A 25,578-nucleotide genomic window follows, 5' to 3' on the forward strand; every position below is an offset into this window, starting at 1 on the left:
TGGAGTGCAGTGTGAGGACAGTGACTACACTAGAGTGCAGTGTGAGGACTGTGACTACAAAGTGCAGTGTGAGGACTGTGACTACAGAGTGCAGTGTGAGGACTGTGACTACAGAGTGCAGTGTGAGGACTGTGACTACACTAGAGTGCAGTGTGAGGACTGTGACTACGGAGTGCAGTGTGAGGACTGTGACTACACTAGAGTGCAGTGTGAGGACAGTGACTACACTAGAGTGCAGTGTGAGGACTGTAGCTACAGAGTGCAGTGTGAGGACAGTGACTACACTAGAGTGCAGTGTGAGAACTGTGACTACAAAGTGCAGTGTGAGGACTGTGACTACAGAGTGCAGTGTGAGGACTGTGACTACACTAGAATGCAGTTTGAGGACTGTGACTACGGAGTGCAGTGTGAAGACTGTGACTACACTAGAGTGCAGTGTGAGGACTGTAGCTACAGAGTGCAGTGTGAGGACTGACTACACTAGAGTGCAGTGTGAGGACTGTGACTACAGAGTGCAGTGTGAGGACTGTGACTACAGAGTGTAGTGTGAGGACTGTGACTACACTGGAGTGCAGTGTGAGGACTGTGACTACACTGGAGTGCAGTGTGAGGACTGTGACTACACTGGAGTGCAGTGTGAGGACTGTGACTACACTGGAGTGCAGTGTGAGGACTGTGACTACACTGGAGTGCAGTGTGAGGACTGTGACTACACTGGAGTGCAGTGTGAGGACTGTGACTACAGAGTGCAGTGTGAGGACTGTGACTACACTGGAGTGCAGTGTGAGGACTGTGACTACACTAGAGTGCAGTGTGAGGACTGTGACTACACTGGAGTGCAGTGTGAGGACTGTGACTACACTGGAGTGCAGTGTGAGGACTGTGACTACACTGGAGTGCAGTGTGAGGACTGTGACTACACTGGAGTGCAGTGTGAGGACTGTGACTACACTGGAGTGCAGTGTGAGGACTGTGACTACACTGGAGTGCAGTGTGAGGACTGTGACTACAGAGTGCAGTGTGAGGACTGTGACTACACTGGAGTGCAGTGTGAGGACTGTGACTACACTAGAGTGCAGTGTGAGGACTGTGACTACACTAGAGTGTAGTGTGAGGACTGTGACTACACTGAAGTGCAGTGTGAGGACTGTGACTACACTAGAGTGCAGTGTGAGGACTGTGACTACACTGGAGTGCAGTGTGAGGACTGTGACTACACTGGAGTGCAGTGTGAGGACTGTGACTACAGAGTGCAGTGTGAGGACTGTGACTACACTGGAGTGCAGTGTGAGGACTGTGACTACACTGCAGTGCAGTGTGAGGACTGTGACTACACTGGAGTGCAGTGTGAGGACTGTGACTACACTGGAGTGCAGTGTGAGGACTGTGACTACACTAGAGTGCAGTGTGAGGACTGTGACTACAGAGTGCAGTGTGAGGACTGTGACTACACTAGAGTGCAGTGTGAGGACTGTGACTACACTAGAGTGCAGTGTGAGGACTGTGACTACACTAGAGTGCAGTGTGAGGACTGTGACTACACTAGAGTGCAGTGTGAGGACTGTGACTACACTAGAGTGCAGTGTGAGGACTGTGACTACACTAGAGTGCAGTGTGAGGACTGTGACTACACTGGAGTGCAGTGTGAGGACTGTGACTACACTAGAGTGCAGTGTGAGGACTGTGACTACACTGGAGTGCAGTGTGAGGACTGTGACTACACTGGAGTGTAGTGTGAGGACTGTGACTACACTAGAGTGCAGTGTGAAGACTGTGACTACACTGGAGTGTAGTGTGAGGACTGTGACTACAGTGTGCAGGGCCCTGCTGCCTATGCTAGAAAGAAACTAGTTTCTGATGGCCACTTTGGGTTAGTAACATGCATCACTACATGAAATCTGTTATCGTAATTTGCATGTCCACACAATTTTATTCAGCCTTTACCCACAGGGAGATAGGATTAGAATCCTGTCTTTGGCGGAATTCATAGAGGAAGAGATTGCTGTCACACACTGCAGGGCCAGATGGCCAAGAGAGTGGCTGTGTAGACCAGGGCTGGAATCCTGGCGCAGCTCTCTGCTCCTCATTAGCCCTGCGACCCTGGATGCATTATCTAACCTGTCTGCTTTAATTGTCTCATGCATGGAAAGGAGTTAGTATGGCATACAGGGATGTAGTGGGGTGGACTTGGAAATATGTGTGAAGTGTTTAGACCAGTGTCCTGTGTTCTGATTGTAGTTCTGCACCTGTTGGCTAATTAAGTTCCTGCAGCAGACCTCAGAAATAGATATTGTGGCCCTTATCATACAGGCTAGGAGACCAGCTTGGAGAGATGGTTTGTGGGAAGTGACTTCGAGTAGGATCCCAGACCTATGGCCAGGCCTAGGAGGCCAGCGTGGTTTATACTGAATTTCCTAGCTGCAAAATTCCTGATAGCCATATGAAGGCAAATCAATAAGAATAATAGCTGTTTTTTTAATTTTAGCTCTGGTATGGTACTGTTTTCTTCATGAAGAATTCATGCTTGTATAAGTACTGCATGCTCACTGGCCACATGACTGGAGCTCTTCTGGAGAGTTCACATCTGTGGAAAATGCCTATAGTACTATTTCATACAGGTGAAACAATTTAGAGTTTAAATCTGTAAAACTAAGAGGTTGAATTTAGTGTTTCTGTACTTGTAGTTAGCAGAGGTACTTATAATGGAATTAAAGCTATAGTCTCCTTTAGAATGAAATTATAATTAAAGGTGTTACTCATATTTTAAATAATCAAATTTCATTTTTGAGATTAGTGATATAAATAAAGCATGCTGATAACTGAATCTTCAAGTTCTACGACTGAATTTAGAAGATTACTAATGTTTAAGGATTTAGGTTTTTTTTTTTTTTTTTCGAGACAGGGTTTCTCTGTGTAGTTTTGTGCCTTTCCTGGAACTCACTTTGTAGACCAGGCTGGCCTCGAACTCACAGAGATCCACCTGGCTCTGCCTCCCGAGTGCTGGGATTAAAGGCGTGCGCCACCACCGCCCGTAAGGATTTAGTTTTAACAATTTTATTTTCGTATTCCAACAATCTGGTAACTCAACCTGGTGATGTTTTAGCAGAAATGTTAGCGAACTTTCTAAAAATCATGTGCAGTATTTAGAAGGCCAGCTGGCACCATGTTACTCTGTTCCTGTGTGATGGAAAGCTGTTATTTCTGACACTTGATGGGCATTTGTTGCAAAATTCTGATTAGGTAGGCATTGTGCCTTCTCAAGCTTGAATTGCAAGTCAACTTGGAAAGAAGACTTTAGAGAATGCACTTTGTAAAGAGGTCCTTGCCATGAAGGTGAGGTTTCTGCCGCATTCCTTTTCCCTTTGTAGATATAGGGCAGATGTAGGGTGACCAGGACAGGAGAAGTGGCATTAGATAGCACTTCTTCAAGCATTAGCTCAGCATGTGCATCTTCCCATTGCCGCTTCCTTTCATATACGTTTGCCAGTGTGGACACACTGACTTGTCATGTGTGGTCATTGGAGTTTTCATTGATTACTGTTGATCATTTATGGGTTATTTAACTGAGTGTAGCTGAAAAGATGAAATGAGTAAGAATATGAGCGATCAAAGAAGAGAGTTGGTGGCTGGAATAGCAGACCTGTGTGGGCCTCAGGTCCTTGAGTGGAGATATGTGGAGTTCTCCTGCATGTCAGGGCCTTGGCTACAAAGATGGGACATTTCCTACCTCTCCAGAAGCCCATAAACTAGTAGGGAACCATCCAACGTAATATACAGAAAGATTAAATAGACTAATAGATGTTAATCATCATAAATCTAGTCATTTGCATTTGTAGTTCTTGGTATCATTTTTAGTTCCATTTCATCAGGATGTATTTAAATTAATTTTAGAGAGGGCTTGGAAATGTATCTTTTAAAAAAACTTACATTATCTGTTAACAAATTATTCCAAAGTTTATCAGCTTAACACATCAAGCATGGATTACCTCACAACTTCCATAGAGCAGGAGTCTGGCACAGCTTAGCTGAATGCCTCTAGCTCAGGCTCTCTTCAGGGGCCACCATCCAGGTATTAGCCATGGCTCAGGCAAAATCCACTTCCAGCTTGCTCCCGGCTCTTGGCGGCCTCATGTCCTTTTGGGCACAGATGTCAGTTCCTTGTCACATTGGCTCTCAGGGCTACTCACAGCAGGATGGCTTGCTTGGTCCAGAAATAACCTGACAGATAGTGAAGAAAAAAAATAACATGGAACCAATGAAAAGGGGAAGTGCTGTAGGATGTCTTTCTGTATGCTGTGAATATGTGTGGCTCCCATTGGATAATAAATAAAGCTGTTTTGGCCTATGGCAAGGAAGCTTACAGCCAGACAGGAAATCCAAGCAGAAATACAGAGAGAAGAAGGATGGAGTCCGAGGAGACACGAGCCTGCCACTGAAGGAGCAACAAGATGTCAGCAGACTGGTAATGCCACGGCCATGTGGCAATATATAGATTTATAGAAATGGGTTAATTTAAGACCAAAGAGCTAGCTAGCAAGAAGCTTGAACCATAGGCCATATAGTTTGTAATGAATATTAAGCCTCTGAGTGATTATTTTATAGCAGCTGCAAGATTGTGGGTGGAAGCGATTTGTCCGGACTGTAGGGCCGGGCAGGACAGGAAAACTTCCATCTATATCTTATGCCCCATGTTGGGCACCAGACAATGCAAGAAATCCATGGGAGTCTGCTTAAAGAGGATTAGGGAATTTATTAGGATATAAATTGAGGAAATAGACTCACAAATACAGTACTCAGTAGACAGCTAAAGTTGTCCTCTGATCTGACTGGGAGCAAATCCACCTGGCAGTTTGATCACACTAGGAAGCAGGGAGAAGGGACCTCATGACCCCTCTCCCCTTCCTTTTAAGAGGTCATGTACAACAACAAGCAGCACTGCCTCATTTGGGCCCTATAGCCCAAGGTCATGTGTGGAGCAAATACCACTACACACATTCATAACCTCATTTTCAAAGTGAAATCGTATCATGTTACCTATACTGTTAGAAGCCGCCTACTAGATCTAACCCTTACCTAGGAGCATAATGACCCAAGGCTATCCCAGCAAGACCAGGGCTAGGGGACTCTTAGAGACTGTCTACACCAAAGCCCTACAGGTTGTTGATGTGTAAAGAACATGAGTCTTTAGAAAGGATAACAAACTTCTCTGGTGGAAAGGATGGGTATAATTAATCAGAACTCAAAATGTTTGTGTGAAATGTCTTAGTTTTGACATGCAGAGACAATTCACAGGCTTGCCTGGATTTGATCTAAGTTCTGTAGGAATGGTGTGCTCTACGTGAAGTTACTTCAAGTAGATAAGAAGTACTCCGTCTTTTAAAGACATGAGGTGCACATCTTTCTGACTTTACAGCAGTTGTACTTGGTTCCCAAGCATCTTGTCCTATTTTCATAAAAATGAAATCTTCACTTAGATTGAGCTACAGTACAGCGTTTGTATGAGCTAACCTCTTGGTTTTCTGTTGAAAGGTGGTGGTGGAATGAAGGGAGCCCAGAGTTTTGAAAACAAGTGTAGATCTAGGCATCCTCTTGATCTCTCTGGTCCCTGTTTCCAGCATTTGACACAGAAAGACTAAGCATAAACTGAATCTGGCATAAAGAATGATGAGTCTGGAAAGTCTTTCTTTCTAAAGAAGCATTCCTTATGGGATGGGTGAAGACGCCACAGAGGAGGTGCAGAAGCCGGCACGCATCCTCAGGTCCCTGTGTAGAGATGTGCTAAGCCCTGTGCTACACTGAGACTGGGCTACAAAGACAGAATAACGTTAGTGCAAATGTCTCACTGCTTTCTGGTTTCCTGTCTGGATTCTACCCTAGACATTGCTACTAGATCCGTAGTGTAATTACTTCTCCCAGAAGGCTAGACAGCTCTTGCTGTGTTTATGTATGAAGGGCACAACATTGGTGCCTAGAACCAACAACCTCAAAAGTGGGAATGTAACCTTTTTACTGAAGTTATTGCTATTTTCTGAAGTTACTATAATTTTCTCTTATGGAGACCATTGATCAGAATACGTGTTGAAAATACCTCCCACAGATGAGTTCATTAGATGGCTGTGTACATGCTACCTGGAAATAGTGAATAAAATGGTGTCTCTCTGGTGTGAAAAGGAGAAAGATTTTTGTTTTAAACAGTTCTGGGGATGAAACCCAGGGCCTCCCATTCTAGGCAAATGCTCTTTGACTGAACTACTCCCCAGAGTGAGACTGCTGATGTTCTCATGGGTTATTTTGTACATTTTATTCCCTCTAAATTTTAGATGAATGAAATAGACTGTAGCTTGAGTTTTCCTGTCTGGCCCACAGTCAGGACAAATCTCTCTCACCTGCCAGTCCCACAGCCGTCAGACCCAACCAAGTAAACACAGAGACTTATATTGGTTACAAACTGTATGGCCGTGGCAGACTTTTTGCTAACTGTTCTTACAGCTTAAATTAATCCATTTTTATAAATCTATAGCTTGCCACATGGCTCGTGGCTTACCGGCATCTTCACATGCGGCTTGTCATCATGGCGGCTGGCAGTGTCTCTCCCACCCAGCTTCCTGTTCTCTCAATTCTCCTCTCTGTTAGTCCCGCCTATACTTCCTGCCTGGCCACTGCCAATCAGTGATTTATTCATTGACCAATCAGCAACACATTTGACATACAGACCATCCCACAGCACTTCCCCTTTTCTTTTCTTAAAAAGGAAGGTTTTAACCTTTACTCATCTCCAAAGTCAGCTTGGTATATTTGGGAATTTGGGCGTAGCTTCTCTTACTACTTCCTGCTGGAGGGGGGCACTGTATCTTCTGGGGAAACAAAGAAAATTTTAGGATCATGGAGTAGTCCGTGAGGCTGTATCATCTGAGCCAGTTGTCTTGAAACGGTTCTGGATGTTGGATTATCTGGGCCATGGTGTCATCGGAGACCTTTCAGGGGGTCTTGGCTGGTCAAACCTGATGTATCTTACTCTGGAACAAATCCATAGCCTCTTGCTTTCTGTGGAAACAAAAGAGACTCTTTTCCAAAGCAACATATCCTTACATCCAAATTTTGAAGTCAAAGTATCTTTAAAATATACATACTGGTTTAACTCAGCTTCCTTTACAATCAAATATCTCTCTGTAGTTAAGAATCTCAAAGACAACACAATCCAGATTCTCTGTGTAATATTCATCTTTACATGGCTTATTTTTTATATTAATTTTACTGTCTCTTTCAAGACTTTATTTTTTAAAACTATGTATTTGTTTGTATAACTCTATATATCATCTTTTTTGTCTCTTTCAAGCCTACGTATCTTTTACACACATTGTAAACTATTACATCTGAATCTGTCTTATTGTGAATCTATTGCTTTAAGCTGCAGCAGCTGTGGCTGCTGGCTCCACCCACCTCAGCTTCCCAACATGGCGGTGGCACGTTTTTCCACCAGGTCTGGGAGCTATCGTGGGTCTCTATGCTTTTATCCAAGCAGCGTGTAGCCCAGAAACCTCTTTTTTTGTTTTATACTAGCAAAGTCTAAATCCACCACGCAGCTTAATGTGCCACTTGCAGAGGCCTCATTCCCGCCATACGGCAGGCCGAGCGCGCACGCTAGGAACCTGCCATTAGCTCAAACCGGCAGCTGACGCTCATTTGAGAGACACAATTAGGAAGCTGTTTTTGGCTCCGTTTTAGAATCTTTTTTGTCAGTTTTTAGATGGAAACTCTTGCCACCACGTTGGACGCCATTTGTAGCTTGAGTTTTCCTGCCTGGCCCACAGTCAGGACAAATCTCTCTCACCTGCCAGTCCCACAGCCGTCAGACCCAACCAAGTAAACACAGAGACTTATATTGGTTACAAACTGTATGGCCGTGGCAGACTTTTTGCTAACTGTTCTTACAGCTTAAATTAATCCATTTCTATTAATCTATACCTTGCCACATGGCTTGTGGCTTACCGGTACTTTACATCTTCCTTGTCCTGATGGCGGCTGGCAGTGTCTCTCCCACCCAGCTTCCTGTTCTCTCAATTCTCCTCTCTGTTAGTCCCGCCTATACTTCCTGCCTAGCCACTGCCAATCAGTGATTTATTCATTGACCAATCAGCAACACATTTGACATACAGACCATCACACAGCAGTAGACTTTGAATGTCATTTCAGTTCTTGACATTTCAGTCATAAAATGTGCACGTGGACCTGACCGATCTTGGAGTCTGTAGGACTCTCCCAGCTAGTGGTGCATGCACACAGTGAGAAAGAAGTTAGAGAATGCCAGATTACTTGACCCAAATTGCTATTGTTAACTTTTTCCCTCTTTTGAAATGTTAGTAATACTGCGAGTGTAGCCAAGCCTGATACGGTGTGTTTTGCCATGGGTTGTTGCAGTCTCGAACAGCTGCTTGCTGCGTTGTCGTGAATCTGTCGTCCCAGCTTTCATGACAGAGCCCAGGCTTGCTTTTAGTGCTTCCTCATTGCGGTGGGTTTGTGGTAGTGTGAGGCTTGTGCTATGTGGAGATGCTGCTGTTACTGTTTATTTTTCTTTGAAATTAGCCTTGTCCTATTTTAAAATCATAAAAATGAAATCTTAGATTGAGCTATAGTACAGTGTTTTGTGTGAACTAACCTCTTGGTTTTCTGATGTACATTGTTCTTCTTTCTTGAAAACAGCTGGTAGAGTAACTTCTCCCAGGTCTCATGGTATGTACTTTGGTCCATCCTTAGACTGTGTTAGTGATCATGGGTCTATATCCCATGGTATACTATGACATGGTATGATATACTATGATATGCTATGATAAACTTGATTTGACTTGTTAGATGTTGTTATATCTTATAGTCAAGAACATAGACTGTACACATACAACTTAGTGAATTGTCTGTGTACCCACGTAATTGAGCCTCAGATCAAGATGTTTCTAGAACCTCAGAAGGCTACTCTATACCTTATTCACTTCCTCTTCCCATGAGATAAACCACATAATGTTTCCTTTAATTAGCTTTTAACATTTAAAAATTAGATTTCATATAAAAGTGCAGAATTCCAAAAATTGAAAGAGCCTAAAAATTAAAAAAAACTTGAAAGACTCTTCAGCATAGGGCCTGCCGCCTCTTGACTGCAGTTTCCTGTGGCTGAGAAGCAGCTGTCCAAAGTGTCACACATGTCTTCCCATTTGCCCACACTCCTCACCTTCCGCCTTCTGGAAATCTGGTGCTAGTTGTCAGTTATAATTTCATTTGAATTGTTTTTCTTGTGGTAGAAATATGTCTCATCTGTTAAAATGAGGAAGTATGAATAGTAAACAAAAGTTACATCTTTTTAGTCCATTTTACTCATTGTATTTCTAGACTGATATTTCTTACTGTACAGTGTTCTCTTGCATGAGCCAGTTTTCTGTGGAACATGTTTCTATTTGATTGTCTGTATTATAAAGAACACTCTGTAGATGAATCTTTATGTACATTATCTTCTTGGGATAAACTTGGGAGTGGCCTTTCCAGATCCATGTTGCCAGCTTTGCTCCTGGAGTGTGAGATGATGTTGCCTAAAGGGCCACACATAGGAATGTTTCTTCCCTACTCTGTGGCTTAGAATGTAAAAGATGGGCTAATATTATTAGGAAAAACACAGCATGGGGATAATGGCCAAGAAGGTTTCATCTTCTCATCTACATAAATAAGAGTTGTTCTTGGATGTGATGCAGAAATATTCCCTATTACAATGCTGCACCTTAGAGTTATATCAGGTACCATGTATCTTGGGAAACCCTACACACACACACACACACACACACACAAACACACACACACACACACACACACACACACACACACACACACACACACACCACACCACACCACACCACACCACACCACACCACACCACACCACACACAGTGTCTCTGTGTTCTAGTTTCATTTTTGTTGATGTAATTAACATCCTGATCAAACAACTTAAGGGAGAAAGGGTCTATCTGATTTATAATTCCAGGTTATGGTCTATCATGTGGTGAGTCACAGAGGTCCTGAGACAGCTGGGCACACTATATCCGTTGTTAGAGCACTGAGGAGTAAACATGTAGATTCTGCTTACTTACTGTTTTGGTTCAGCTTCACTCTTACACAGTTTGGGACCCAGCCCACAAGACGGTGCTGCCCACATTCAGGGTGGGTCTTCCTGCCTCTGCTAATAATGAAAATGCCCCCACAGGCATGCTCATAGACAACCTGATCGAGATAATTCCTCTTTGAGATTCCCTCCCCAGGTGATTCTAGGCTGTGTCAGTTGACAGTTAAAATGAACCAGCACATTGTGCACCTAATATTTTCTCTGTGTACATAGGAACAAATATTGTAGAACCTTTCTGTTGTAAAGGACATGTAAATGAACTGCAGAGATGGCTCAGTGGTTAAGAGCACTTGCTTGCTGTTGCAGGGTACATGGGTTCAGTTCCCAGCAACCACAGAGTGGCTCACAACCGTTTGTAGCTCCAGTTCCAGAGGACCTGATGCCCTCTTCTGACCTGTATGAGCACCAGGCATGCACATGGTGCACATACATACATTCAGGCAAAACACTTATATGCAAGGAACATGCATATATTTGAGGAACATGCAAACTATTTTTTGCTTTCATCTTTTAAATTAGATGACTCTGTCCCTTTCTTTCTAAGGAGATGCTCACGTAGAGTGGCAGAAGCTGTTGTCTGTGTTTCAGCACTGAACCACCTCCTCAGGTACCCTGGCTCTGGAAATTGCTATGGGAGATTGGATGACTGTTACAGATCCAAGTCTGTGTGCAGGTAACTGAGTCCAAACAGCAGACACCATCCAAGAGGAGTTATTGAGAAAAAATATAAACTAGATACCATCAGTGGTTATCACATATCCAGTTTTCATTTTCAGTAAAGTTATTAAAAAGCCAAGCTGGGCTTTGGGTAGGCAATAGATTATTTATTATCATTTTAAGGGAAATTTTATGCATTTGAAATATATTTATTGGCTCCTTCAGTCTCTAATTCCTTTAATCACATAAACTAAGTGGCACAGACAAGTATGTTTTTTCTATTTTTATAAACCCAGTAGTGGAAGTTAAGGTGTGAATCTATTTAACATACCTACCAAGAAAGATTATTAATGTATTTGTAGCTTGAGTTTTCCTGCCTTGCCCACAGTCAGGACAAATCTTTGTCACCCGCCAGTCCCACAGCTGCTCAGACCCGACCAAGTAAACACAGAGACTTATATTGCTTACAAACTGTATAGCCATGGCAGGCTTCTTGCTAACTGTTCTTACAGCTTAAATTAATCCATTTCTATTAATCTATACCTTGCCACATGACTCATGGCTTACCGGCATCTTCACATGCTGCTTGTCATGGCGGAGCCTGGCAGTGACCCCTCTGCCTTCCTGTTTTCTCTTTTCTCCTCTCTGTTAGTTCCGCCTATACTTCCTGCCTAGCCACTGGCCAGTCAGTGTTTTATTTATTGACCAATCAGAGTAATTTGACATACAGACCATCCCACAGCATGTAATCATGTCATTTTCTCATTTTACACTAAAGTGTCTTTGCCCTAACTTTAAAATACTTTATATGTAATTCAGAATCTTTGGTAATGGAGATTATGTTAGCTTTATAATTGCCTGAATGCTTTTTATTTTCAGAAAGCAAAAATCTCTCTCAATATACCTCAGAAACAAAGATGTCTCCATCAAGTTTATACTCCCAGCAAGTGCTGTGCTCTTCGATACCTTTATCAAAAAATGTGCACAGTGTTTTCAGTGCCTTCTGCACGGAAGAGAACATTGAACAAAGTATTTCATATCTTGATCAGGTAATGTGTTTTTTGTAAGAATTAAGAGCATAAGTCATCTTATATACTGGAAAATGTCAAAGCTACAAGAAGAGCATTTGCCAAGCCTGAGTGTGTCCTTACACAGTGGCCAGGACTGAGACACGCAGAGACCATGGTGAACTTCTGTCTGACACGAGGTTACCTGCCGGGTGCGCAGCAGCCAGATGCCTTCTGTCCCAGGCTCCTGTCCTGGGAGTCCAACCCACATCTCATTAATAAAAAACCTGGATAACTTAGGCCAGGCCATGGGTGATTGTTCAGTAAAGAATTTAAAGTTGTTTAAGTGTTCGTTCTCTGAATATTTAATATTAATGATCTAGGAATGGTTTTCTGTTTTTCTCTTTTTCCTTTTCACTAGGTTGTCTGTCTATCCACTGAAAAACAGTTAACTTACATATTGAAAGTTTCAGTCGACAAGTTAAAAATATTTTATGTACTGCATAACGTTTTAAATAAGTGTATATGTGGAGTGGCTCTGACGTGCACGTAGTGAGGGTGGTGTGTGTCAGGGTGACCTCGGTCTACTCTAGTTTTCGAGAATCAAGACATTGTTACTAGCTTATCACCGTGTGGTGCAATGCCCCCTCTTGCTGAACTGAACATCCTGCCCTCAGACCAGCGTCTTCCCAGAGATAACCACCGCTAAGCGGACATTTTCTCCTCTCAGGAACTGACTACCTTCGGTTTTCCTTCCTTATACGAAGAACCCAAAAGTACAGAGACAAAGAGAGAGTTAAATATAGTCGCTGTTTTAAACTGTATGAACGAGCTCCTTGTGCTTCAGCGGAAGAACCTCCTGGCCCAGGAGAGTGTGGAAACACAGAATCTGAAGCTGGGCAGTGACATGGACCATCTGCAGAGCTGCTACAGCAAACTTAAGGTACTCGTTCATCTGCCTGCCTCAGCGCTGGGCCACAGGGTACACTGCCACAGTGTGCCTCAGCGCTGGGCCACAGGGCACACTGCCACAGTGTCCCTCAGTGCTGGGCCACAGGGCACGGTGTCACAGTGGCCGTGGGCTTCAGACGGGATTCACAGCTGTGTTTAAAACCTGGCGTTCTTTTAGTTGTCGGTAGGAACGATTTCAAGTAATGTGCACAAGTTGGTGGTTCTGCTTCTTGCTGTCTATGTTGAAGGCCTTGGTTTTGCTGTTTTAGTGGCTTGCTGAAGCTGTACAAAGTTAGGAAATACTTAAGTTCTGGGGAAATTAGGGTTCTCTAACCTCATCCAATCTTGCTTGATAAAGTACATGCTTCATAACATGTTGATTCCAAGAAAAATATTCCCAAGGTTTGTGTACCAAAGAGCAGAGCTCAGGAATGGAACAGGCCAGACAGCAGCTGACAGCAAGGAGTCCCCACGCTGCAGGGGAGACTGGGGGTTCCTGTGTCCCTCCCTTGTAACCCTTCTCTGTACTTTACAGGGCCATTGACCGGCCACCTTAACATACAGAATGCTCTTGCTGATTTCTGGCTGCTTTCTTCTCTATAAGAAGCTTTTCTATCTTTTTTTTTTAATAAGAAATATAATTTCCCCTGCAAAAAGAGGAACACACATTTGAATCATGGTATAGGAAAGACTTGCATTATAATTGTGCATTAAGGGTATAGACCATAGAAACCATTTTTCCTCCCCTGCTTATGAGAACAAAGCCTTTGCACGCATGTGTATACTCTTGGCAAACTGGCTTCCTTGTGGTTTTCCATGTATTAGTTCTTAGCCCTCTTTCTTCTGTATGTCTTCTTGCTACCCCACCCCTTCTAAAACAGGTAAGAAAAGCCAAAGAACCTTGACTTTGGGGCTCCATAGGAGAATGGTAGTTTCTGTGTAATATTTATAAGGTACTAGCATATGCTATGAGTGTATATGGTGTGCACTGCCCTGCTCATGAATGCCGAGCACATTTGGGGATGCTCTAGAGAAGTGTCCCAGATCCTCCGTGGCACATGCTCCTTTTAGCCCACCGCTGCCCGATGTGTCTTGTCCGTCCTCAGACCAGGTGCAGTGACACTGTCTCTCTCTAACAGTGCTTTTAGCTTAGTGTACATCCTGTTTGCCTAAAGGACAGGCAGAGTACCCCACTGTGTGTGTCTTGGCTAGCTAGGGACCCTGCAGGGCTGGAGAAGGAACTTAGTGACTGTTTCTAGGGCTGTGAGCTGTACATGCCACATTGATTCAGGTCCTCTTCTCGGGACCTGGATGCTAATCAGGCTGATGCAGATCTAAAAACCTGGAAGACAGTGCTGTCTGCATACCATTGGCCAAGTGCCATGTGATTGGTTAGTGCCCAGCTGTGCTGTATAATGATGCAGGTTAAGTTGGAGTGAGTGAGGTCTTCCCTTTAAGGAATGAACTAGAACTACCCAGAGCAGATTGTTCTACCTATGATGATGTCATCTAACTTAGATTTGACCTGGGTCAGAATCTGTTATTTGGCCTAGCTGAGGACAGAAATTAAGGTTTCTAGATCTAATGTGATTAATTCACTAGGTACTGGGGGAAAAAAATAGTTCCTGCTCATGTGTTTCCTGACTAATGGAGTCTAATACATGAGTCCATAGTTACAATTATTTCAATGCACACCATGTCACATTTTCTTTATACATTCATATCTTTATATCTAGGCTAGTCTATTGCTTGGCTGCTGTGAACAGCGCTGCAGTAAGTGTGGGTGTGCAAGTGTCTGTGCGGTGTGAACAGCGCTGCAGTAAGTGTGGGTGTGCAAGTGTCTGCAGTGTGAACAGCGCTGCAGTAAGTGTGGGTGTGCAAGTGTCTGTGCAGTGTGAACAGCGCTGCAGTGATTGTGGGTGTGCAAGTGTCTGCGGTGTGTACAGCGCTGCAGTAAGTGTGGGTGTGCAAGTATCTCTGCAGTATGTTGACATAGAATCCTGCAAACTAGACCCAAGAGTGGTATACTGGATTGTATAGTATTTCCGCTTTTAGTTTCTTGAGGAACCTCTGTACTGGCCTCCATAATGGCTCAGCTTGTTTCTTTCCTCGCATCTCGACAGCATTTGGAGTTGCTTGTTCCCTTGATGGTAGTAGCCGTTCTGACCAGGGTGATGTGGAATCCCACTGTAGTTTTCAAGTTGTGTTTCCTGTAGGGCTTGAGATGTTGAACACTCTTTATATACTTACTGGCCATTTGTAGTTCTTTTGAGAACTGCCTAGTCAGTGTGTTTGTCCATTTACTCAGCAACTTGGGGCTTTTGTATTAAATATTTTGAGTTCTTTTTGTAGATTGTAAACATTATTTCCCCACCAGAGCTGTGGTTGGCAGAGATTTTTCTCCCATCGTTTTCCTCTGCTGACTGCTTCCTTTGCTGTGCATAGCGTAAGCTTTTTGACTCCGTGATGTCACGTGTCATTGGAGTCCTTTTCATCAAGTCCCTGCCTAGCCCTCCATCTGAAATGTTTTCTCTGTTCTTTCCTCTGGCAGCCTCAGAGTGTGTGGTCTTATACTAAGGTCTTGGGTCCATTTTGGTTTTTTTTTTTTTTTTTTTTTTTTTTTGGTTTTCCGAGACAGGGTTTCTCGGAGTAGCTTTGCGCCTTTCCTGGACCTTGCTCTGTAGGTCCATTTCGAATGAATGTTTTGCATAGGATGGATGAGGGATCTATCCTGCTTTCCCAGAACAACTTGTTGAAGAGGTTGTCCTTTCTCCAATGTCTATTTTTTTATACCATGGTCAAAAATGAGGTGGCTGTGGCTGTGTGGGTTTCTTTCTGGGTCCTGTGTTGTATTCCAGCGGCCTTATGTCTGTTTCCACGGCAGTCCTATGCTGCTGTCCTTTTGTTACTGTGGCTGTGCTGTATAATTTGGAATCAGGTTTTGTGGTACCTTCAGCTGTAGTCTTTCTGCATATGGTTTATGTATTCTTTCTGCGTATGATTGCTTTTGCTGTTTGGGCCTTTGTGCTTCTCTATGAATTTTAGGATTTTTTAAATAATTTCTCAGAGTTGAGACTTGAACTTGTGCAGTGTGAAGGATAGTGTCCCCAATCTCTTCACACTCAGTGGCATTTATTGTTCCCTAAAGCCAAGCATCCACCAAAGGATGAAGGTATCACTTTAGATGACCGGACTTCTGAAGTATGCTCTTAGAGTGTGAAAGTCTTACAGAGAATTCTGAAAACTTCAGTAACAGCATCGGAGAGGAAGAGCCTTGTAGTTCTTGTATATAAACAGAATAAAAATGAATTTAAATAAGGCATGTGATTTTACACATTGATCTTGGTAGTAATTGCTTTAAGTACACATTCAGTGTGCCGCTGAGGTTGGACTACACTTCCCAGGTTGATGTGTGGCTTCTGTCCCGCTCTTCTGAGGACTTTGTGACTCCCGTTGGTTTCACTCAGATGGTGTATTTCATGTTCCAGGAACAGCTGGAAACCTCCAGACGAGAGATGATTGGGCTGCAGGAGAGAGACAGGCAGTTACAGTGCAAAAACAGGAATTTACATCAGCTACTAAAAAATGAAAAAGATGAGGTGAGTTTTCTGTTACCATGCATGAGGTGAACTGTTGGGTTTTGGAATTTGAGGTGTGACATAATGGCCACTTCACTTTTAAAAAGGACCTGTCTGTTCATCCTGTGTCACACTGTCATGGTAGGTGGGCACTCCTGTGCGTGTTCTGCCCCTGCTCCAGGAACATCAGCCCGTAGCTGGCAGCAGGCAGTGCCCCTGTGCCATCCTTCCCATACTCACCCACTTTTTCTCAAGCACAAGAGAGCTCAGCGTGTGCGTCCTCCGTCCCCTCCGTACCGTCGCAGATGCACAGCTCCACGCCACACCCCTTTGCAGCAACACCTCATGTCAGCAAAGTCTCCCTTTACAGTGAAGGCCTCTCTCTGGCTCTCACTTGACCAGGGCCCCACACAAGCTAGGCAAGTGCTCTGCCACTAAACTGTTCCCCTTTCCTCTCTTGTGTGATCTTAAATGTACCATTTTTCATCTCACAAAGAATTTGGCAGCCAAATACTTGCCTAGGATGCACAAAGCTGTGGCAATTCATATATTTCATTTTTAACTCCAAATATCCTAATTCTAATCTTTGCTTAGTAGGTACGGAGACCCCTTATTTTTAGCTTAGTGCCTAGAGCACTGTGATGATGTGGAACTATAGCATTAGTGCATCTAAAGGCGTTATTTATAATGCATCTGAGAACAAGCCATTAGATCTTCCTTGTTCTGTGTTGTGACCCCTGTCCATATAATAGCTATAAAAATACAGTATTTTTAGTATTTAACTAAGAGGCTTAGAAGAGAGTTTATTTCCATTTTATCTCTTTTATTTTATTTTGTATGGGTATGGGTATTCTGTCTCCATGTCTGTGTACCACGTGCATGGCTGGTACCTTCAGAGGCCAGAAGATTAGATCCCCAGGAATGAGAGTTATAGGTGGTTGTGAGCCATCATGTGGTTGCTGAGAACTGAACCCAGGTCCTCAGCGAGAGCAGCAAGTCTCTTAACCATTGAGCCATCTCTTCAACCCCAGGAGTCCATTTCTTAAAAATCCCATGAACAGATAGGTTTATTTTTACTCTATTTAATTAGTATTTAATAATGGACAATGAATATCTAACCAAAGTTACTGTGTAGGAAATTTCGATATGATGTGTTGATTACATTCAGTTTGACTATAGTTTGTCTTTGGTATGGAGTAAGCGAAAACACCACCCTATGGCTGGGCTGGAGAATGGCTTTAAAGAACAAATTCTGCTTCCTGTCAAGAGCTGCCTGAGCTGAGCTGGTAACACAGGCCTGTAATCCCAGCTGCTAAGGAGGTGGGCAGGAAAATTGAGACTCAAGTCCAGCATGGACAGCTTTGTGAGACCGTGCCTTGAAGTAAAAAGCAGTCTGGGAGTGTGGCTCAGCAGTAGGCACTAGCCTAGCGTGCACAGGGCAGACTCAGAAGAGCAGGATCTGATCGAGGTTCCCAGTGGTTACTGCTCAGAGAGAAGACAGCTTGCTGGCAGCTGGGTGCCACTGTGTATTGTTGTCATTCATTGTGTGTTTCTTAAGGTGCTTTCCACTGGTAGACGTGGAAACTCACTTTGTGGGAAGATGAGCACTAGGACCTGTTTTACCTTTTGAATTTTTGGATTTTACTGGGTTTAGCAATACTTGTTTGAAAGAAAGTGTTTTTTCTTTCAGGTACAAAAATTACAAAATATCATAGCCAGTCGGGCTACTCAGTATAATCATGATATGAAGAGAAAAGAGCGTGAATACAATAAACTAAAGGAGCGTCTGCATCAGCTTGTTATGAACAAGAAGGATAAAAAAATAGGTATGATGCTGATGGATAGAGTGAATAGAGTAACTGCTGTGATGTGCCTATTGCGTGAAAGAGTGAAGTTGTAAGCATGGCTGTAGACGTTAGGTATTTCCATGTAAACTGTAAACTCAGACACTGATTGGTGGGGAGAAAACAAAAGTGGGTTGTTTTAGTTTGCATCACGAGTTACATGTTGTCTTAATTACTTTCCTATTGCTATAAGACAGAGTAACCAAGGCAACTTATAGGAGAGTTTATTGGGCTTACAGTTTAGATGGCAGTCAGTGACTGTCATAGCGGGGAGCGTTGCTGAGAGCATTGCTGAGAGCTTACATCTTGAGACAACTATGAGGCAGGAAGAGCCAAAGCCCACACCCCTAGTGATATACCTCTTCCCACAAGGCCACACCTCCTAAGCCTTCCCAAACAGTTCCACTAACTGGGAACCAAGTTATGGTCCCTGGAGGCCATTCTCATCCAAACCACCACACAAGTGTTTGTTTAACATGTCGAGTGTGGAGTTGAAAAGTAAAGCCAGAGGACAGTAGTTCCATAGAAAGAACTGGAGGTAGGAAGCATCACAGTGGCTTCTGAACGTCAAAAGAAGGGCGATTTTGGGGTTAGCTTTGTAAGTGGCAGCAGCAGCAGCAGCCTGGGGTGGGTAGCTGTTTCTTGACTCAAACCCAATCAGAAATAAATGATAGATTTCTTCTTATTCGAAATTAGAATAACTGTTTTCTTATGTGAAATGAGTCTGACTGCTTCTGGGGAAGACGGAGCATTAGTACTGTCAAGAGCTTTCTCTCCTCTGAAGATGACAACAGTGATGTGGTTAATAGGGCAGGACAGGCCGCCTCTGTAAAGCCCAAGCAGTGACTAGGTTCAGCGTGAGTGCTTCCTCTGCCGTTGCAGTGTGTAAACAGGCGGCTGTGGCTGAGTTCTCGGAAGCTTGGTGGTCAGGAGTAGGCAGCGGGCCTGCAGCCTGTGCGTTGTCGTCCCCTGATAATGGAGTTAACAGTGACGGGTAACATCGTGTGCCAGACACTGTGCCCTCTCCATTGAGTATATCCCTTATCCTCAGGAACCGGAGGGTATTTCTCTCCTTCCCCCTGCCAGGGAAGAAGCGAGCTTAGCATTTGAAGAATTTGCCGAGCCCCAGGGTATTTGAAGGGTCCTGGCCTGTGTCCCAGGTCAGCTTCGGTCCCTCATATGTCTCCAGTGTGGTAGGTTTTAAGCACATGGTAGAGATTGATTATGTTTTGTGCTTACATTTGTAGCCATGGACGTCTTAAATTACGTGGGTCGAGCTGATGGAAAACGAGGCTCGTGGAGGACTGATAAAACAGAGGCCAGGTACAGCCGTGTCACCTGACGGTGTGAGCAGGCTTGCTGTCACCGTGTGTTCTCACACCGTGGTTTCTCCCCAGGAATGAAGACGAAATGTACAGAATTCTGCTGAATGATTATGAGTACCGCCAGAAGCAGATCCTAATGGAGAATGCGGAGCTGAAGAAGGTCCTCCAGCAGATGAAGAAGGAGATGATTTCTCTTCTCTCTCCCCAGAAGAAGAAACCTAGGGAAAGGGCAGATGACACCACAGGCACTGTTGTAAGTGCCTCTGACACCAGCCTAGGCTGCTAACCCACACAGTTCACACCCCAGCTAGGTAGCGCAGTGAGGGTACCAGGAGGATTTTGCACAGTACAGTCGGTGCTCTGCCCTTTGTAGTCACTGTGACAACTGAAAGTTGCCCCTGGGTGTTTCCAGGCACATCCCAGAAATCATCTGGAGATGGTTATCTGGTACTTCATGAGTATCATCTCAGTAATATTTCTCCTGGAAGTGATTTCCAGCATTATAATTCTTAAAATGTTATAATAATTTGACTAGACTTTAATTATACCCATCTTAGATGTGAGCAAACAGAGGCACAGTAGTTACTAACACGACATGCAGAGCAGAAGTAGGATTGATTTGCATCTGCCCTCACCCTCAGTGCTATGTGTGACAGTCTTCAGTACCTGAAGCGTGATCGTAATTAGTCTTAACAATAAAATCCTAGAGTCAGATATAGAGGCTGAAAGCTGAAAGATCAGAGAAGCAGAGCAGCAGCCACTAGAGAATTCAGACTGAATGTGGTGATCCTGTCTCCACCTCCCTTGTGCTGGAATTAAAGACTGAGCCTCCCATGTGCTGGGATCACAGGCATAGCCATCACCACCTGGCTCTGTTTCTCTTTCAGACTGGTTCAATCTCGTGTAGCCCAGGGTGGTCTTGAACTAATCTTCCTGCTTCCTTCTCCCAAGTGCTGGGATTAAAGGTGTGTGCCACCACTGCCTGGCCTCTATGGCTAACTAGTGGCTAGCTCTGTCCTCTGATCTCCAGGCAAGCTTTGTTTGTTAGAGCACAAACAAAATATCATACAACAAATACCATGTTGTCTCTTTGGAGCTAAAGAAACATTCAGTCCACACCATTATAGAAGCTCACTGTGTTCTAAGTCCCGAAAAGACAGAGCTAAGGTTTTGACAATTCCTTCAAGAAGCTCTTTGGGAAGGGATAGACATGTAGAGAAACCGTTACCACATCGCTGCCCAGTCAAAGAAGACATCACAAAGAGAGCAACTGTGGAATGTTTTCTTCCAAAACCAGTCGATGCTCTCAAGGTGGAAAGCATGGGAAAGGCTGCTTGACTCAAGCATCTGCCATGAGAACCCAAGTTCTGGCCTTGAACTGAAGGTCACAGTGGTTAAAATCTGAGGATAACAGTTGGATATCAGGTCTGTCTGCTAGCCAGGCCACAGAAGTACATTTTGTAAGCTCATCTTCAAGGAGTCTTTATTTTGTGGGCTCTTAAATTGGCCAGCTGAGAAGCCCACCTCACCTCCTTGCCTTTTTTTTTTTTTTTTAATATTAATGCACGGGACACAATCCTTTTTTGTGTGTCCCAAAGTAGATGCCTGGAACTATAGATAGTACCAAAACAAATCCTTATGTGTCCTGATTTCCCTGTATATACCTATGAGAATGTCTGATTTCTAAACCAGGGACAATAAGATTAATGTCAGTAACTAACATTATAATAATATATGGTGATGGATGTTAACGTATGCTCTTCCTCCTCGAAATGCGACTTTAGAACAAGGGTGCCACTGTGTTCTTTTACAACTTCTGACTTAATACCTGCTTTAAACTTAGGTTTTGAGTCTGTCACTTTCAGCTAGTTGTGAACTCGACCAACATAGGTCACATCCCGTACGAGGTGTGTTCAGGGTTGGCTGGTACTTTAGTAATAGTCAGTAGAAGTAGGGAGGGAGTCAGGAGTACCTTCCCCGTCATCAGGCAGTGGTGACGTCCCCGGTGGTTCCTCACAATTCAGAGCTAAAGGAAGGCAGAGGTGGTTTTCCTATTAAAGAGTTCTTTCTCTACTTCCTTTTCTCTTAAAACTTAGGTAATTTTACCATTCCCTTCAGTGAAGGTTTTAGGACAGAAGAGCAAGAATAATTAGGACCCTTGGGTGCTAGGTACCTTTTGGATTTCACTTAGGTTTAGCTTGTACCGTAGCCAAAATATGAAGCCCAAATTAAAGTTAGGTGGATTTGGTTTTTCAAGACGGGGTTTCTCTGTGTCGGCCTGGCTGTCCTGGAACTCACTCTGTAGACCAGGCTGGCCTTGAACTCAGAGATGCACCTGCCTCTGCCTCCCAAGTGCTGGAATTAAAGGCGTGTGCCACTATTCTCCAGCTTGTTTTTTGTTTTTATAAATCTTGTGATTGTAGATTTTTACCCAATCTGGAAAACAAGTAGTATTTTTGGTTTTGTTTGTTTGTTGTTTTGAGACTGGGTCTTGCTACATAGTCTAGGCTAGCCCAGAACTTAAAAATCTCTCTGCTTTCACCCTCCTGGTGCTGGGATTTCAAGCGTGTGCAATCACACCTACCTATTTGGAATTTTTTAAATTTACTTTATTGGGGGCAGTATGGAGATCAGAGGACAACTTGTGTGAGTTATTTCTCTTTTTCTATCAATGCACCATATGGGTCCCAGGTATCGAATTCAGGTCGCCCAGTTTGGTGGCAGGTGCCCTTATCTGCTGAGCCATCTCGCCGGCCTGGTAAGAGTTAACAGCAGGTTTATAATCAGGGTGTAGCACCATGATCTGAAAAATAGAAATCCATCCTGCTCCACAAGCTGCAGCTTTGAGTGTAACATGATGCTGCAGTTGGAAAATTGCAAATTTGATCTCCCAAGACAGCTCAGTGATGAGACTCGAGCCGCACAAAAAATAACATAAAGTTACTTTAAAATTGTGTATAAATTGTGTATACAAGGGACATTTTAAGTAGAGTTGGTGTTTAGGCTTGCATCATATCCCTGACAGATAGACAGACAGACACACACATACACACACACACACACACACACACACACACACACACACACACACACACACACACACACACCCCACGGAGACAGACAGACAGAGGAGAGAGATACTGAAAATCCCAGAGTGTTTTAACTCCCAAGTGCTCAGGCCCCGGCATCTCTGGTGAGGGATGCTTTGTCTGTAGCTTAAGAGGCTTTGAAATGGGTCACAGCTCCTGGAGACCGATGATGGCAAAAGCTGTCACTGAGCCATCTGCCGAGCCTGAGTCACTGCTCTGCTTAGAGCAGGTCCCTGTTCCTCCAGTGCTCATGTCAGATCATCTAGCCAGCTCTTCATTCCTGCTGCATTTGCCTATGATTGAGGGTCTAATGACTCTTTTTTTTTTTTTTAATCTTTTGCCGTCTTTCTCCTGAGGGGTATTTTTCATAGTCATGTATTTTGACCTTTCTGAAGTTAATAACAAATAAGGACTATTTTATGTGGATGCATGTTTGGTTTGCACATTTAGTATTGTTTCTCTGTGGTAACTTAATCAACTGATAAATTTTCTTGTAATTTCATGTCTTGGTACAAAAAAAGAAAAACATGTCAACCATAAAATGATAGGAGAATTAGGGTTGATTATGTGACTCTGTAGATAATTTCAAAAGGCTTATTTGTTGCAGCAATCTAACTTAGAGACAAGCTGACCATCTCAGTCCTGCCTGTCTGTTGGCTTGTGGCACCAAGCCTGCCTCTAAGCCTGAGTTTACTTTTTACAGTTTGAGGAGGAAATGTGGGGCAGCATCCCACACAGCATTCACAGACAGCAGCTGTCTCTCCTCAGACAGCTCTGTCAGAGTCAAACAGAAAGAGATCTGATTTTGGGAGTTTCTGTCTTCAGTGTTAATTGCGTTGTTACAAGATACTGGGTAATGGGCAGAGAGCTGTATCAGTCTGGTGCGGCTGCCTGGGTGTAAACCCCTGTAAGCTGCTGGTCTTTCCTTTTGTTTTCCCTGTGCTATAGGTTATCTCTGATATTGAAGATGATGCTGGGGAGCTGAGCCGAGAGAGTGTGTGGGGCCTTTCTTGTGATACCGTGAGAGAGCAGCTTACAAACAGCATCAGAAAACAGTGGAGGATTTTGAAAAGCCATGTAGAAAAACTTGATAACCAAGGTAACTACTGCTCCAGTGCATGTGAAGTGGGTTGTGATGTAAACTGTTTCTGTCCACTTGCTCAGACATCAGTACTGTGGCCTCAGAGTTGCTGCCCACAGCTCAGCCTGCTGCTCTTGAGTGTCCAGTTCCATCTGGTTTGCCCCTGGCTTTGCATTCATTGAGAGAGATGCACCTGGCTTCAGAACCAACCTTAGAGAGCAGTGCCCCTCAGGTTCTGATGCTGTGTCCCCGTGCAGCTCAGTAATGAACTCAGTAACGTGTAACTCAAGAGTATGAAGGTGAACCCTTTTATATGTATTAAAGTCTGCATGCTTTCAAGTCAGGAAAGTTAAATTTTGTATTTTTAGGATTTATTTTGATCATTTTAATTGTGTTTGTGTCTGCAAATGGGTATATCCTATGAATGGAGGTTCCTGCGGAGGTCAGAGGTGTCGGCTTCCCTGGAGCTGAAGTCCCGTGCAGTTGTAAGCCCCCTGCATGGGTGCTGGGAACAGAGCCTAGGACCTCTACAGGAGCAGAGTACACTTTTAACCTCAGCCTGTCTTCAACATGAAATCTCCATTTAGTAAATGAAGTCTACTTAAAATTTATTGAAATTATCAGTTTTAGTACTAATGCTGTAAGTTGTAAAAGGCAAACGCACAGTACTTGTAGTTCCCCATTAATTTGCATGAACTGAACTCACTTCGTCATTGCTGCTCATTAACAAGCATGCCTGGACGCCAGTTTTGTAGGATTTAAGGTGAGAATACACAGCTGGTAGTACTGTAGCACTCTGTCAGTCACCATCAGAAACAGTTCGTACATTTGCGGGTTTGTTAGCATTCCTCTGTGGCTGAACCAGTTAGTTCCTCCTGAAGACTAGCTGTCAAGAACCAGAGGCACAGTGAGGTGTATTATTAATCTTCTCATGATAGTCTTGAATAAATGTGGTTTATAAGTTAAATGTTGGCAACAACGCTTATTTGTAAATCTGTTTAGCCCTAAAATTATATAACTGTGTAGTTAGAACTTAGATTTGTTTCGCTTTAAAACATGTAATTTTGTTATAACTTAGGAAAATATAAAATGTTAAAGAAAATAACTTCCTTTTACAAAACCTGTGAGAAGCCCAGAAAGGGAAAAGTTGTGAGAGTCTTTTATTTTTAAATGTCTGTTCAAGAGCAACATAAGCGGACGGTGGCTTTAAAACCTGTGCCTAGTTCTGGCTGTTCTAGTCAGGGTTTCTATTGTTTGAATAAACACCATGACTAGAAGCAGCTCGGGAGGAAAGGGTTTATTTTACCTTACAGCTCACAGACCATCGTGAAGGGAAGTCAGGGCAGGAACGGAAGCAGAGGCCACGGAGGATGCTGCTTACTGGCTTGCTCCTCTGGCTTCCTCAGCCTGCTTTCTTATAGACCCCAGGACCACCTTCACAGTGGGGCTCCACCATACTGAGCTGAACCTTCCCACAAGGCCAGCCTGGTCTACAGAGCCAGTTCCAGGACAGCCAGGGCTACACAGAGAAACCCTGTCTCCAAAAACAAAGGCTTATCAGTGAAGAAGATGCCTCACAGGCTTGCTCACAGAGCAGTCTGATGGAGCACTTCTCAGTTGAGGGGCCCTCTCCTGAGATGGCCCTAGCCTGTGTCAAGGTGACAACAACCTAACCAGCACACTGGGGTTCTGTCAGTTTCAAAGGTCCACTTAGAAGGCCTCAGTGATGAGGACGTCATCTCCCGACAAGACCACGAACAGGAGACCGAGAAGCTGGAGTTGGAGATCCAGCAGTGTAAAGAGATGATCCGAGCCCAGCAGCAGCTCTTGCAGGTAGACGGGAGTGGCACAGGATGCTACTGAACCTGCTAGACCTTTGCACCTCTG

The 25,578-nt window shown here is 43.9% G+C and overlaps 1 protein-coding gene across 4 annotated transcripts in view; it reads left to right on the plus strand.

Moving 5' to 3' along the window:
• Ssx2ip (SSX family member 2 interacting protein) overlaps nucleotides 1–25,578 on the plus strand; it is a 48,925-nt gene that overhangs the window by 7,094 nt on the left and 16,253 nt on the right. For all 4 annotated transcript variants that reach the window (XM_052730155.1, XM_052730154.1, XM_052730153.1 and 1 more), the window contains 9 exons: nucleotides 10,704–10,832; nucleotides 11,696–11,865; nucleotides 12,554–12,766; nucleotides 16,263–16,373; nucleotides 18,043–18,178; nucleotides 19,444–19,519; nucleotides 19,594–19,774; nucleotides 23,559–23,709; nucleotides 25,388–25,524. In XM_052730155.1, coding sequence (XP_052586115.1) covers nucleotides 10,790–10,832; nucleotides 11,696–11,865; nucleotides 12,554–12,766; nucleotides 16,263–16,373; nucleotides 18,043–18,178; nucleotides 19,444–19,519; nucleotides 19,594–19,774; nucleotides 23,559–23,709; nucleotides 25,388–25,524 — 1,218 coding nt within the window. In that variant the 5' untranslated portion in view covers nucleotides 10,704–10,789. The remainder of the gene's footprint in view (nucleotides 1–10,703; nucleotides 10,833–11,695; nucleotides 11,866–12,553; nucleotides 12,767–16,262; nucleotides 16,374–18,042; nucleotides 18,179–19,443; nucleotides 19,520–19,593; nucleotides 19,775–23,558; nucleotides 23,710–25,387; nucleotides 25,525–25,578) is intronic.

The sequence above is a fragment of the Peromyscus californicus genome, unplaced genomic scaffold (assembly GCF_007827085.1).
Source record: "Peromyscus californicus insignis strain IS unplaced genomic scaffold, ASM782708v3 Scaffold_9__1_contigs__length_137607984, whole genome shotgun sequence".
NCBI lineage: Eukaryota > Metazoa > Chordata > Mammalia > Rodentia > Cricetidae > Peromyscus > Peromyscus californicus.